Source organism: Chelonoidis abingdonii, chromosome 11 (assembly GCF_003597395.2).
Source record: "Chelonoidis abingdonii isolate Lonesome George chromosome 11, CheloAbing_2.0, whole genome shotgun sequence".
NCBI classification, from domain to species: domain Eukaryota; kingdom Metazoa; phylum Chordata; order Testudines; family Testudinidae; genus Chelonoidis; species Chelonoidis abingdonii.
This window is the reverse complement of record NC_133779.1, coordinates 49202804-49218553: the sequence shown is the minus strand read 5'-3', so window position 1 is coordinate 49218553 and position 15750 is coordinate 49202804. Positions and strand designations below refer to the sequence as shown.

At 52.8% G+C, this 15750-nt stretch overlaps 1 protein-coding gene across 4 annotated transcripts; it reads right to left on the bottom strand.

The window, feature by feature from the left end:
* Positions 1-3516: 3516 nt before the first annotated feature.
* Positions 3517-13923, bottom strand: POLR3GL (RNA polymerase III subunit GL). Of its 4 annotated transcripts, none has more exons than XM_032792186.2 (8): positions 13865-13923; positions 12169-12346; positions 10740-10869; positions 9729-9797; positions 9103-9159; positions 8446-8519; positions 7847-7960; positions 3517-7234 (listed from the first exon to the last, which is right to left on the bottom strand). In XM_032792186.2, the coding sequence occupies exons 2-8, from the start codon at positions 12289-12291 to the stop codon at positions 7148-7150; spliced, it is 654 nt and encodes a 217-aa protein (XP_032648077.1). In that variant the 5' UTR covers positions 12292-12346; positions 13865-13923; the 3' UTR covers positions 3517-7147. The 4 variants fall into 4 exon arrangements, with proteins under 4 accessions (XP_032648077.1, XP_032648080.1, XP_032648078.1 ...); XM_032792189.2 differs by lacking the exon at positions 13865-13923 and adding an exon at positions 12907-13103; XM_032792187.2 differs by lacking the exon at positions 13865-13923 and adding an exon at positions 12721-12874.
* Positions 13924-15750: the final 1827 nt, after the last annotated feature.

Here is a 15750-nt window from a genome sequence, read left to right as displayed (position 1 = left end):
GATTCATAGACTATAAAACCAGAGGGGCAGCTGTAATCATCTTACCTGCCTTGTATTACCACAGGCCTTCCCTGAATTAATTCCTTTTTGAACCAGAGCATAGCTTTAGCTTGCGTCTGTAAATGTATCCAGGTGAGCTGAATGGCAACAAGCCAGATTGAAATCAATTTAAGACATCCGTGCACAGGGTTGCATCAGTTTCACTTCAGTGGGTTTAGAATCAGGCCTACAGGCCTGATCTATACACACAAGGGTGTATCTAGCTCGGTGTAAGGAAAGCGGAACTGTACAGTCCTCCGCAGTGTTGGTCCAGTTGTGGGTAGCGATCAATCTATCGGGGATAAATCCACCCCCGAACGCGTTCCCGTGGACTCCAGGACTCCACCAGGGCGAGAAGCAGAAGTGGAGTCGACGGGGGAGCTGCGGCCATCGATCCCGCACCGTGAGGACAGAAGGTAAGTCAATCTAAGATACGTCTACTTCAGCTACGCTATTCTCATAGCTGAAGTTGCGTATCTTAGATCAATTCCCCCCACCCCAGTGTAGACCAGGCCAAAACAGAAGAGCTCTTGGGGGAGAGGACTAAGCTACACTGGTATGTTATAGGGCACCTTTATACCAGCAATACTGTGTCCGCACCAGGAGTTGTACTGGTGTAACTGTCAGTGAAAATCACACCCCTAACTGACATAGTTAGACTAGGGCAAAAATCTGTGTGTCAGCTCCACCAGGCCTCAGTCAAACTGCTACAACTTTGCGTTTACCGTTATACCAGCCCTTAATCCAATGTACTGCAGGCTACCCTGCTGTCCTACTCCGAGCGCTGCTTGGCTGTGCATCTCCAGGTGAGGCCAAATCACCCACCGAATAGCCACAGGTCACCCAGTGACCGTGCCACATCCAGAGATTCGACAGCTGCCCATTCTCCCTGGACGTCATCCCAACTCCCCCTCTCCGGCCACGGCAGGCCAAAGGAAAATTCCATGCCGCTAAAAATCCCAGCTTGGTGCCTTGCCCCACACCTGCCCCTTCCAGCTGCCACCTGCCAAGCCCTCAAGCCCTTTGCATGGAAAACATCTGAGACTCTTTGGCTTTGACATGGAGCACCACGAGCAGGGACCGCGTTGGATTTAGGGACAGGGCGCTGGAAACAGGCATGATCCAAACAGGACGTCACAGAGGAGCCGTGACGTCGTTGGGAGACAGCCTGGACACTCCCAGCTTTGTCACTGCTTTGCTCTATGACTGTGGGCAAGTCAAGGAGCTGCTCTGTGCCTCAGTTTCCCCACTTACAAAACAGGGAGGATGACACTGACCTCACCAGGAGGCATTAGGGGCCTAATTCTTTTCTCACCTATGCTGGGGAAAAAGTGGAGTAATTCCATTGACATCAATGGGGTAACATGGGTGGGAGACACATTAAGCCAGCCCTCTGCTTGTAAAGGGCTTTGAGAGCCTCAGACAAAAGGCACTACTGAGGGGCAAGCTAAAAATTACCCAAAGCACGTGCCCAGGCCTCATTTTCCATTGCCTCATTCCTTGGGCAGCTGCCCACCCCACTGCAAAGTGGGCAAAGGGAGACATTTTCAAACGAGCTTAGGTGACTTGGGTGCCTAAATCCCACTGGCTTTCTCCATGCAATGCTCCTTCTTGTATGGGAATGAACTACATTGCTCCAAGGCACTTTCTTACCACTAGAACTGCTGCCGTGCCAGGGTTACACTGCTTTATCTAGCCTGGAGGAGCTGCAGGGGGACGGCTTGAGTGTAGGCAAGACCTGAGAGAGCGAAACCAGTGAAGCAAAAGAAATTTAGTTGGAGAAAAAAAGAGAAAACAAACGAGGGGAGAGAGGATAAACAGGCAAAATTAACCACTGGTAAATGGGCCCAGATCCTGTGCTGATGTAAATCAGTGACTGATGGCATTGGTGCCAATTGAGGGTCTGGGGCAAAGGCAGAGAACCCTGCACTCTTTCTGTGCCCTGTGGAAATCTCGCCCCATCCCCGTGTATCCACTCCCCTTCCCAGCACCAGCTGTTTTTCTGCAGTGGAATAAGCCTCGGAAAAGGGGCGGTTCCCCTCTTCTGCTCTTACTCATGCCTGGCTGCTTCTTGGAAGTGGCTAAATATAAGAGTTCTTGGAAAGCGGCTGGAAAACAGGGCTGAGAGGACATTCCAGCGGGCGCTGCAGGAGAAAGGCATGTGCAGCTCTGTAAACAGCTCCCGTTTCCCACCCACCTGCCACCTCTGGCTAGAGCCAGCTCCTGCCTTGCCAGAGCCCGCGCACACACGACAGCTGCAGCCAGACAATCCAGCCTTTGGCGGTTGATCAAGCGCAGGCCCGGCTCCAGCAACTTATTCTCAGAGAGGGAGACAAACAACCCGGGATGAATTTCACACGCATGCTTGGTCCCACAGCCGAGCCTTGGGGCTAGGAGCCAGATCCAGGAGGGCCTGAGTGGGTCTGAATCGCCCCGCACCTCTCTGTCTTTCCAGCTGGAGCAGACGTACCCGCATGGGACTGTGATCCAGCGAGCACATTAACCACAGCAGCGCAGGCACACTGGCACTAACGGCTAGCCGCAGTGAGCTACTCAGTACATAGTCAGGCTACTCTGAGCTAGCACTGGAAATTACATCCCCCGTCCGAACGCAGACATCCCCAAGCGACAAAGATGCGCTCGCAACGCCCGTTCCGGTCCAAGGGAAGACAAGGCAGTTTGCAGCTGTCCCACCAGTTAGCAGGTCAAGTGAAAGACTACAGGGGAACGTAGGTGACAACAGCAAACTGCCTCGTCTTCCCGCGCATTTTACCTTGAGTTAGGAACACACTGTTATTCCTAAACCTGGTCTACACTTACAAGTTTTGCCTGCATAGATCAGCTGGTTAGTGTGAAAAATACCCTCCTGGAACAACCTAACTCCACTGGCCACAGCCCCAGCGTAAATGCAGCTGCTTTCAATCGGAGAGTTGGTATAAGCGATACCAGCAAGAGCTGAAGCTGGATCTCCGCTAGGAGGGTTTGCGACTGGAGGGCTGCCAGGAACGCTCCACTGTCAAACCCTCATGAATGGGCTTACGGAAGAAGCAGACGTTGATTGAGACAAACCTCATCCTGACGTGCTTGCAATCTAGGACCTGGACTAGACACAAAACTGTCCCACTGTAGCTATTCTGGGATAGTTAAAGGGGTACAACCACCCAGTATAACTTCTCCCCTTTTCGGGATGGTCTGAGCACCTTTATACTGGTATGACTGCACCCACACTCAGAGGGAGTGGGCTGCTTTCACTGTCCCGTTAAACTAGACTGGTTAAAGCAGCTCCCCTTTGGCATGGAGACACCCCTGTAAAGAAAGACACACTGAAAGTGCAAGGGGAAACTGAGGCACAGAGAGGGGGAAGTTGCCCAGGGTCCACAGCACAAGCCAGGAATAGGGTTAGGCATCACTCAAATCCCACTCAGCAGTGGTTGGGGGAAGATCCCACCAGCTTGGACCGCAAAGAACGAGCTGGGCTAACAACAGACAAATCCTTTTATTCCAACCGTGATTAAAAAGAGACAATGTTAAAAAGCTGCAACAAGTCAACCAGACTGTGATGCCACCTATTGTCCGAGTCCAGACAACAAAAGCTGCTACTTTAAAAACACCTGGCAGAGCCTGTACCATAAAGGTTTTCCAACTGGTGTGTTTCGTTTTGTGGTGGACCTTGGTGGGTTTTGCTTTTGCAACTCTGTCGACACCTAACAGTCACACACACACACTCTCTCTCTCTCTGACACAGACAGCTCTGCTTGGAACGCAAACAAGCAGCCTTCCTTTCGAATTTCTCAACGACAGCTTCGCAGAGAGGAATCCAAATGATTTCCTCCTATCTCTGGCTGCTCTGCTGTTCCAGGGGCCTGATCTGAAGCCCAGCGAAATCCGTGCTAACCTTTCAATTGACTTCAAATGGCTTCAGCTCAGACTTGGTGAGAGTTTAGTCTCTTGGGTGACTCTGTTTTCTTCAAGATTTAGATTCTCATCTCACACCAGACTGACACCTACGTGGCTTCACTGACTCCTGATTTATGCCAGAATAAGTAAGCTCTGAATCAGGCCGTTATTTCTACTGTCTGTACTGCATGGTGCCTATGAGCACTGGAGTCATGGACCACGTCCCCATGGCGCCAGGTGCTGGACAAACACAGAAAGAAGAGATAGGTCCTGTCCCAAAGAGCTTCCAATCTAGGTACATTCATTTCATGTCATTTCCATTCCAAACCCATCCCTTTCCCTCGAATTAACCCCGAGGTCCAAATTCCGCTCGCTTCAACTCCATGGACTTGCACTTATGGCTCCGAAAGGAGAATTTGGATCTCAGGGCTCTGGAAATTAATAAAACCCAGAGCGCCTCCCGCTGCCTGATCCTAGCCCCCAAGCTCCCAGTAAAACCAATTTCTCTGGCCAAGTTGCAGGAGGGGTGGGAAGCAGCTAATAGGCCTCCTGGCAAGGGCTTCAGTGTTTGAGGCATTGGCCATGGGCTACAGGCTCCTTCAGGAATGACCATCCTAAAGCCACCGGCCCACCCTGTGGAATCAGATGCACAGGGGGTGTCATCTGCGAGGGCACTGAAGAGAACGAGGGTGAACAATGGCTGGTCTGCCAGGATTCAGTCTAAACCTGGAATGCCCATGCACCATACACACCCAGGCACATCCCCCGTGCCACACACGCACACACCATACACACCCACGCACATCCCCCGTGCCACACATGCACCACACACACCCACGCACATCCCCCATGCCACACACGCACCAGACATGCACACACCATACACATCCACGCACATCCCATGCCACACACGCACACACCATACACACCCACACATATCCCTGTGCCACACATGCACCACACACATCCACGCACACCCCCCATGCCACACACGCACCACTGACACGCACACACCATACTCATGCACATCCCCGTGCCACACACGCACCAGAGACATGCACACACCATACACATCCACACACATCCCCTGTGCTACACAAGCACCAGACACGCATACACCATACACATGTACACACCCATCCCCTGTACCACACACACACAGCCATGCACATCCCCCGTGCCACACACCAGACACACCCACACACCATATACATCTACGGAATCCTCCGTGCCTACTCACACATACATCCACACACATCCCCCGTGCCACATATGCACGATACACATACACCCATGCACATCCTCCATGCCCACAGGCACCAGACACGCACATCCTCCGTGCCACACACATACCAGAGATGCAAACACATGGAGCACACAACATACAATCGACACAGACATACACAACACAGCTCCCATCCCCAACAAACACCAACCCTTACAAACATGCAAAAATGCCACATGCAGAAACGCACAAGGAGCACACAACAAACTCAACAAATTCACACGTGAGAATGCCACAAATGCCACAACAAAACACATGTGCAAACACCTTGTATACAAACACAACATGCACACACACAATTCTGTGTGCAGAATCTTTCTTTAAAACTCATCCAAATACATTTTAGGGGCACTCACCAGTTTCTTTCAACAGGGGGTCAAACCAAAGAGTTGCCCCTCCCCCCGACACCCTGTCCCTGCAGCCTGGCTCAAGTCCAGAAGGGGGGGGGGGGCTGTAGGGCCTGGGGGTTATAAGCCAGGCAGGATGTGGCAGGGGAGAATACATTACAACCATCCTCAACCACTGAGCAGCATAAAATCATTGTGGGGGAGGGAGACGTTCCCTCGTTTATTAACCCACCTGCTCTAAAATATTTTAAAGTAACAGTAAAAACACCCTCATTTATTAAAACTTTGCAGACTGGGGAGATCCAAGTCACTGACGTGAAGAAGGATGGATCCCATTCTGAGATGAACCTCAGGAGATGTCAGGACACCAGCCACATGAGAAACCTGTATAGGGCACCTCCAGGACTGGGGCTAGATCCCTCAAAGTCAGCTGGTGACTCCTCAGGGCAAGGGGAGGCAGGGAAGCGGGTGGCTGCCCGGGGTCTGAAATGAGATTAAGATCCTCTGTGAACCCCACCCCCACAAAAGACCCGATTCTTTGTGGCCCTGCATCTGGTGTGGTTGTTTACCCCCCATGCAAAATGCTGGTGCAACCTCCCACTTCGCACCCCACCAGGCCGCTCACACTGGTGCAAAGCGGCTGGCTGCACGAGGCATCAGGCCCTGGAGAATCAGGCCCAGGACTGGGAAGGGACGTGGGTCTGGAGAACAGCTCCATTCATGTTCCCCCTTAGAGCCCTACGAGCCTGCTGGTGCAGTGAGATTTCCTATTAAAATCCTGGACTAACACACCCACTCCGTGTGCGCAGATCAAACAGCTGGAGTGGAGATCAGTTCCAGATCATAGGGGGAGACAGGTGGGAGTGAAGCAGACCAGATGACAAGGAGGTGGGGGTGGGAGCCGCTCACCACTCCTTGCTGGGTTTCAATGCTGGTTTCACCTCCTCCTTCGGGGTAGATGCCAATTAACACAGGACATGACAGTCCCAGGAAGGTGGTGTTCTGGTCAGTTTCTCCTGCAGCTGAGCTAGCCGGACCCCTTGGGGAAGCTGGGGGTGGGGGGGTGGGGTGTCCGAAGGCAGAGCATGTCTGTCACTTGGACATGCTGGTTATGTCAGCCGGAGTTCAATCCTCTATCCTAGTTCAATTCTCTAGCCGTCCCAGCAGAATTTTCCATCCGCCTGCAAGCGGCAGCTGCTGGGAAAATGGATCAAAAGCACCACCTAGGGGTGAAGCGCGAGATCGTCCTCTGGAGGGTTCCAAGGTGAGGCCCCATCAGCACCCCCAGCTGGCCCACTCGAAGGGGGGTGGAGGCCAGGCAGGAAGCAAAGGGCCGTGTCCCAGCGGCTGATCTGAATCCAAGCCTCCCACTGCGGGGACAGAAATGGTGACCGAGCTGGAGGAAGGACGGGGGTGTCCCCAGCGAGCCCAGACATGGCCCCTCCTTCCCCCGAGGGATCGGCCGTCCCCAACGTGGCACACCCGTCCGTCCCTGCTGCGGGCAGACGGCTGGAGTCCGCGACACCAGGCGTCCGAGCACCGTCCACGCCAGTCTGGTATCCGAGCAACCCGGCTCCCCTCAGTATATCGCCTCGTCCATGTTGTCATCACTGTCGGCCCCAAATTCCTCCCCGTTGTCGAAGTAGGACATGATGTAATCTGTCTCCTAGGGAACCAGAGGGCAAAGGTCAACGGCCCCAGGTGGGCAAGCAATGGCATCTCCCCTGCCGGGAGTGCAGCGGCTGCTGGGTGGGAAGGGGCGGCTGTTCAACAGCGCGCAGCAACGCTGCAGTTTGGGACAGGAACTGGAAGGGATGGACACGTCCCATGGAAGCCACGAGGACGGGGAGTCAGGGAGGTAGAATGGAATTAGCCGTTCTAGGACAAGACACTGCACTATAATGCTGGGGAACAGGACCAGCGACTGGCGCATTTGCAGAACAGGCCGTGGCTTTGACAAGTTGCCCCCGTTCCTCACCCTGCCCTGGAGGGACCTGCGCTAGGGTACAACGAACCGCTCGCTCAGCCTCTCTGCCGAGACTGGAGCCAACCGGGATGATGACGTTTGCAACGTGGACCCCTGCCCGCTGGGAACTGGGATCAGACCTGAACAACTCAACCCTTGAGCCAGCTGCTTCCCATGGGAATAAAAGGCCCCGATCCTGCAGTCCCTTGCACAGCCAAAGCTCCCATCACTGAGAGCAACGGGTGCAGGATGGGGTCCAGAGACTTCAGTGACAGAGAGCGTGGCTGGCCGGCCTCTCCAGAGGCGCCTCACCTCTTCGTGCTCCTCCTCATCATACTCCTCCTCCTCTTCTTCCTTGCCTTCCTCTTCCTCCTCTTTCTCTCCTTCTTCCTCCGATGTCACTTCCTCCTCCTTCTTCTCAAGGGTCTGGGATTTAATAAGAAACAAAAGCCCAGAGGATGATCAAGCAGCAGCAACGCTCCTGTGCTATTCCCTGTGTCAAGCCAGGCTGGTGGAGAGCGAACACCGCCCCGGCGTCCCACTGGCTCCATCCCACCTCGCAGAGCCATCAGCTGAGAGCCTGACACTTCCCTCTTCAGCTCCCCGGCGACCCACGCTGTAATGCAGCCACTTCTGGCCAAATATACAGAGCACAGCCGGGCACGGACAGCCACCTGCAAAGTGTATCCTGGGGTACCTCATGCCCCAGTGAGTAACGGCAAGTGTGATGTCCCCGGAGCTGCCCCTCATGGCTACCTGAATGAGTGTGCCACAGAATGGCGGTGGGGGGTGGACGGGGCCAGAGGGGTAGTTCAGCAATCCAGGATGGAAATAATACCCTTCTGATGCCCAACAGTGCCGTGGCGCAGAAAGATTCCCCACACAGGAAATCAGAGGGAAATCATTGTTACCTCCAGTTTCTTAATGGCTTCCTCCTTGTCCACCGGGAGCCGCTGTTTGTGCTTGGGGATCAGAATGGTGGTTCCTATCCCAGAGGAGGAGAGGAGGTCAGAACACAGCCAGACAATGGGGCATTCCTGGGGGACAGCATGCGATGGGCAGTGGGAGAGTTGGTTTCATTACCTTCATGCATCATGATAAAGCTGCAGTCGACTGACATGCTCCAAACCCTGCCACACGCCACCGGGCCAAGCTCCCATTGCTGGGATAAGGGCTTGGGATAAGGGCTGACGCTGTCACACACACCTTGTTAATTATTGGGCTACATTTCTGGGTTATGTGCGAGGTCACCCTGTTAGGTTTTGGCAGAAGGTAGGGCTATTCTGCTGACTCAGGCTAGAAACCAGACCAGGTGGGGCTCCTTGCCTCCAAATCTGGGCATGAGAGGACCAGAAGGGAGCTAGGAGGAAGCCAGATAGGAGCTCTTGTGGGAACACCAAGCACAGGCTAAGGATTGTTTCTTTTCTTCTGTTAGGAATAAAATGCAGCCACTATCAAATCTGTGTAGCCTGGTAGATAAGGCACTGGCCAGGCACTCAGGAGCTGTGGTTCTAATCCTTGCTCTGCTGGGTGACCTTGCATTAATCATTATTTTCTTTAATACTCACTCTCCTTCCGGAGCTTTCGAACTCGGATTTTTAGCTCCCGCGGTAAGCGCCGCCAATCTGCAAAGACAAATAAGGAAATCACCAGACTGAGTCAGACTCATAGTACATCTACTCCAATAGCTCATTTCCGAGAATGGCCAGAACCAACTACTTCAGAAGGTGCAATAACCCTTGAGTGGACAATGATGGAAGAACAAAAGTTTCTTCCTTCCTACTAATTAGTGATTAGTCTGTGCCCTGAAGTATGAGGGTTTATAATTTATGTACCTATCATTATTTGTTCTTATTTAGCAATCTATCTAATGTAACCATGAATGTTCTTATCCATATAAATGTCTAAACTTCTTTTAACTCCTCTATGCTTTTTATTCTGGCAATATCCTGTGGCACAGAGTTCCACAGACTATATAAAAACATTTCTTTCACTACTCCTCTATGTGCTGCCTTTCAGTTTCACTGGATCTCCTGTCCTGCCATATAGTTGTGTCTCTGGTGTTGTTATAAAGGTGATAAATCTAGCTGTGTCTTTCGCAATTCTCCACAGCTGTGAATCACAGTTTTCCCAGAATAAAACTCTGAAGAGAAAGGTGAGCAAGGGTTAGACTGTAAAATATTCCCATGCATACCTGGGTTCCAATCAATAGCATTATCAATGGGGCCAGACATCTGATATTTATCCGAGTAGCGCTCAACATCTGAAAAGAAACATACAAACAGAGGTCAACACTGCAGTTTTATAATAAGCATATAAATGGGCTTGAATTCTCAGGGGATGCCTATGCTACCCGCCGAATTGGCGGGCAGCCATCGATCCAGCAGGGATCGATTTATCGTGTCTAGTCTAGACACGATAAATCGACCCCTGAGCCCTCTTCCCTCAACTCCTGTACTCCAGCGCCATGAGCACGTAGCTGAAGTTGCGTAACTTAGATCGATCCTTCCCCCCTCTGTGTAGACTAGGGCTTAGTTAAACTCAGACCTTGTCTACACATTTAACTAACCCAGTGTAGTAAAGCCATACAACCCCTGTAGTGTGGACACAATATAAAATGCTTACACTGGTACAGCTATACCAGAATAAACTAGCCCAGTAGAAGGCACCTTTATACCGCTAAAACTGCGTCCGCACTAGGAGTTGCACTGATATAACGATATTGGCAAAAAAAATCACACCACTGCCCAACAGAGTTATACCAGTACAAGTTTTAAGCACAGACCAGATTTAAGCCCCTTTATACCAATCTGAAAGTATAAAGGGGCCTTAAAATGGGTATAACTTATATTTAAGGCTGCTTTATGCTTGCTGACTGGTATAATAATAAAAAAAAAACCTATTGCTTATCATCAGTAGGTCCATTTTATGTATGGGGAAACTGGGGCAGGGAAGTGAGTTGCCCAAGGTAACCCAGCAGGTTAGTGAAGGAGCTAGGAATAGAACCCAGGGCTCATCTGTCCTAGCCATGTGCACCAGCCACTAGGTCCCACCGCCTCATGTGTAAAAGGACTTTAGCATCACTGAGAATTCAGGCCCAGTGTTTTCATTTGCATTAAGCTGCCTAAAGTACTTTTTTTTTTAGGGGGGGCAGGGAACCCAGTTAATATGTTGGTCCTAAATCAACTGGAGCTGCCCCCGGTACCTTTCTTGGGGGCGGCTGGCTTGACATAATATGGCAGATTCTTCATGGCTCCCCTCAGCTCTTGCTTCAGTGCCAGCATGTATTCCACCTCCTCACCTGTCTGCAGAGGGACTGGCTTGTACTCCATGGGCTACAGAGACAGGATGAGAGAGAAGCAAGTATCAGCTTCAAAGCTGGGGCTGCCAAGCTGATGATACATACACAGGGGTCCAGCATCATGAGAGAAGGGGCCCAGCTGTGAAATCCAGACCTTAAAGTTGGGAGAGGGAGTTAGGATCCAGGGCTTTGGTCTGAGCCCAGCTCTGATGTGTAAACATAATGGTGTGTGTGTACGTACATATGTGTAAGTGTATGTCCGGGTACAGAGATGTATGCATGGGTGTGTGTATGTACACATATGCATGGCTATCTATGTATATACGTACATGTGGGTGCACGTGTGTGTACATACATAGGCAGTGGTGTGAATAGGTGTATACATATGGATGGGTGTGTCTGTACACATGCATTAGTGTGTGCGTCTAGGCACAGATGCGTGTGTTTGTGTATACAGATGTGAGGGGGGTGGGGCTATGTAGATTTTATAGAGTGCTCTTCAGCAGCGGTTTGGGACCTCCTGGCAGGGGTGTGAGCAGGTTTCAGGGGCTCCGCCAAGCAGGGCTGGCATTAGACTGGTTGGGGCCAAAGGCAGAAAGCCAAAGCACCAGTGCATGGGGCTGAAGCTGGTGACCCAAGGCCTGCCACCCCAAGCCTGAGCAAAGGCCCTGCTTGCTACCCCTGAATGTTAGTAATAAGTGGAGATATACCAATCTCCTAGAAGTGGAAGGGACCTTGAAAGGTCATTGAGTCCAGCCCCCGCCTTCACTAGCAGGACCAATTTTTGCCCCAAATCCCTAGGTGGGCCCCTCAAGGATTGAACTCACAACCCTGGGTTTAGTAGGCCAATACTCAAACCACTGAGCTATCCCTTCCCCCATTAGCCCTGGCTTTTATATGTAGAAAAACAGTAGTTATGAGCCAGGCAGTTTGTATAGCACATTGGGGGGCTCAGAAGGAAAAAGGCTGAAACCCCGATCTACAGCCTGAATTCACTTAAATTCCAGGCTGGCAGCAACCAGAAGCTACTCCCTCCTGATGGCTGGGGAAGAGCCATGAGCTGGGGGGTCTCAGCTCCCAGAGGACACACTTCCACATCCCCCTTTGGCACCAGTCGGCCGCCTTGCTAGTGGGGGGGGGGCTGAAAGGCCAAGCAGACTCCCCCCAGGTCAAGAGAGAGGCACTGGCAGGGCAGCATGCGGGGGATGTTTGTCCCGCCGCTCTCCCTGCTCTGTGCACAGGGGTCTCCCTGCCTCAGTGCTGCCAGTCCAGCACCTTTCACCCATGCCACAGTGACTGTGTGTTTAACGGGACTCCGACGCGACTGACTCACAGGGAAGAGTGGCGAGGGTTGGAGAGTGGATGGGGGCAGCGAGTCACCTTTCCCAATGCCCACAGCTTCCACATTGAAGGTCATCTGGCTCCGACCCCTCCCTCTGCCTCCTCTTCCAGCCATGGCTCACTCTGCGAGAAGAGGTGGACATAGAGCTGGGATCCAACACAGCCGAGACCTGCACAGGGGATAGGAGAGCCTTTTCTGATCCTCAGGAACCTAGAGAATGGCATCTTCCCAAAGCCACCGTCCCAGAAAGCCCTGGGACAGAGCTCCATGCTAGGAATACCCTGCACTTAGTAACATGAGAGCCACCTCACTTGGAGGAAGTTAGTTTAATCTCAGCACCTCAAAAGTCTTCAACTGATTTATTCTGTGCACCTCTAGAGCAGTGCTTGACCCCAGTTTGGGGATGTAGAAACAGACAGCCATGGGGAAATAAGGCCTTAAACCCAGATCTCCCGCAGCCTAGAACAGTATGCTAGCCACTGCTCTATGCTCCTTCCAACACTAATAGGGAAACACACCTTCCATTTTGTCTGGTGTACTCACCCTTCTGCTGCTTGGCCTACAAACCACTGCAACCATCCTCTTAATATCTAGCAGCATGCTAAGGGGAGTTAAACAGTGTCCAACCTGTGCATCAGCCAACCACACAAGTTGCCCTGATGCGGTACAGAACAAGAGTGCGCAATCCAGGACCCAGGGCTCAGAGCTGAGGGTGGATGGGGCACGAACCAGAGTACGTGGAGCTGGATTCATAAATCAGCACGTATAGTATCTAGGGCATGGCTCAAGCTGAGGGTGCATGATGCTCAATGAATGGCTCCTAGCAGACAGTTCAAGCCCAATGCTCCAGAGGCTCAGTAAATAACACAGGGCCCAGAGTGTGTGAGAGACAGGGCTCAGAACTGAGAGTATGTGGTGCAGGGTCAGGGTCCTATGGTACACGGTGCCAGGCCCCAGGCTGCACAATGCATGGTACAGGAGCCCTGCACAATGTACAGGAGCTGCAGTGGCGGACAGCGGGTGCAGTGCCAGGCCCCAGACTGCACAATGCACAGTACAGGAGCTGCAGTGCCAGGCCCCAGGCTGCACAATGCACAGTACAGGAGCTGCAGTGCCAGGCCCCAGGCTGCACAAAGCACAGTACAGGAGCTGCAAGGCAGGACAACGGGTGCAGTGCCAGGCCCCAGGCTGCACAAAGCACGGTACAGGAGCTGCAGTGCAGGACAGCGGGTGCAGTGCCAGGCCCCAGGCTGCACAATGCACGTACAGGAGCTGCAGTGCCAGGCCCCAGGCTGCACAAAGCACGGTACAGGAGCTGCAGTGCCAGGCCCCAGGCTGCACAAAGCACGGTACAGGAGCTGCAGCGCAGGACAGCGGGTGCAGTGCCAGGCCCAAGGCTGCACAATGCACGGTACAGAAGCTGCAGTGCAGGACCCAATGCCCAGCAGGACACAGGCCCAGGCCCAGGCCCAGGCCCAGGCCCCATGCCCAGGACGCAAGACGCAGGGCTCGGGCGCGCCACCAGGCCCAGGGCGCACCGGGCCAAGGCCAGGCAGGGCTCGATGCTCATTAAGATGCTCCCGGGCCCCGGGGAAGGGGTGTGTCGGGGCGGGGCGCTGCCAGCCGCTCCCCGCCTCCCATTGGGCCGCCGCAGACGGGACCGGACCGAACCGAATCAGCGCTTTACCCGGGCCGCCCTCCCCGACGACTCCACGTGGGTTCCGCCCGGAAGCGACTCGGATACACAACGTTCCGAAGGGGCGTGGCCCAAAGGCGGCCGCTCAGTGGTGCGCGTCGCGGCCAATCAAGGGACGGAGGAGGCGGGCGTGAGGGGCGGAGCCTGAGACTTTTGCTGGAGGAGAGAGAGATAAAGAAAGAGCTAAAGAGGGATAAGAGAGAGAGAAGGAGGGATGGACGGACGGATGGGTGGACGGACGGACGAGAAGAAAGAAAGAAAAGATGGATGGGGAAAAATGGATGGATGAGAAAGAGAGACAAGGAGAGAGAAGTGTAGGGGGTGTGGAAGGAGCAAAGAAGGTGGAGCAGAGCCCTGCACAGTCCAGGAGGGTCTTCAAGCCCCCAGCCCTCTTTCTGCCCTGCTTTCTTCCCCCTCACTGCTCTGCCCTGCTAGCCAGGGGCACAGGAACCCCATGGGGGCAGCGTAGGATTACATGAGCATGGGGAGAGGGTTAGGCTGGATGGAGGGATCTGCCATGTGCTGGGCTAGGACGGCCCCAAAGGGAGAAACCCCCTGATTCCCTATTGGCCAGGGAGTTATTTGTCCTTGTTAAACCTATCCTGGAGGTCAGGCCTCTAGAACTGGGGTTCTCTGGAGTGGCAGGTTTGACAGCATAGTCTGACCTGGAGCCAGCTCTCTAGGCATTTCTACCCTAACAGCTGAGCATGCAAAGCTCCCTGGGTAGCCTAGATCCTCAACTCTGCTTTACTGCTACTGCCCAGCGAGCTGGAGCTGACTCCAAGGGCCTTGGTTCCCAAGGCTGATGACCTCTGACAGTAAAAAAAAGGGCTTCAGAGCTAAGGCAGCTCCTGCCCCCTTCTACTGGGACAAGTTAGTACATGACATGGAGCCTTGCAAAGCTGCCAATGACACAGGTTGTTGGAACTAGAAAGATACTAGTGTGTGGTGCATTGGCATGAGCCCCTGTGGGAGATCTCCCATCCAAGCATTAGCTAGACCCAACCTTGTAGGACCTGAGATGCACCTCTTCCATTAGGCTCATAGAGTATCAGGGTTGGAAGGAACCTCAGAAGATCATCTACTCCAATCCCCTGCTCAAAGCAGGCCAAATTCCCAGGCAGTTTTTGTTTGTTTGTTTTTTAAACCCCACTTCCCTAACTAGCCCCCTCAAGGATTGAGCTCACAACCCTGAGTTTAGCAGGTCAATGCTCAAACCACTGAGCTAGCCATCTCCCCTTGCTCCCTTCTTCAGCCTTTCCTAAAGTTGCCTCTACAATGGGAACAAACACATCCATTTCCTGACAATACAGAGCTCTATAAAGGATTTTCCACCCTACACTATCTCAGGAGCCAGATCTGCTCCAAGTTACACAGATATAAATAGCAAAGAACTGGCTGCTTTCAGGAACGGCTCTTCTGTACTCCTTGCTCTAAGATAAAATTTCGCTCTCCCTCTTCCTCTGATTATTCAGCACCTTGCTGTTTTGCTTCTGCATGCAAACGAGTCCCTCACAATAAACAGGCCACTGATCTTCCTGACTTGTAAAGAATGATTTTGAGACTGGAAGAGGAAGGCTGGAGCAATGGTTAGGAGGCTGGCCTCCAACTGAAGAGACCTGCATTCAGTTCTGGCCTTATGCGAGTCATTTAGCCGCTAAGTGCCTCAGTTTCCCCATCTGCACAATGGGGATAACAGCGCTGCCCTGCCTCACATGCAGGGGTGTGAGGATAAATGTGTTAAAGGTTGTGAGATGAGCTGATACTACAATGATTGAGACGGGATAAATACCTCAGATAGAGGAGTTTATTGCAACACTATCGACCGAGTCAGGTTGGACCCGTTTTCTAATAGGAGATTAGTGCTTTCATATGGC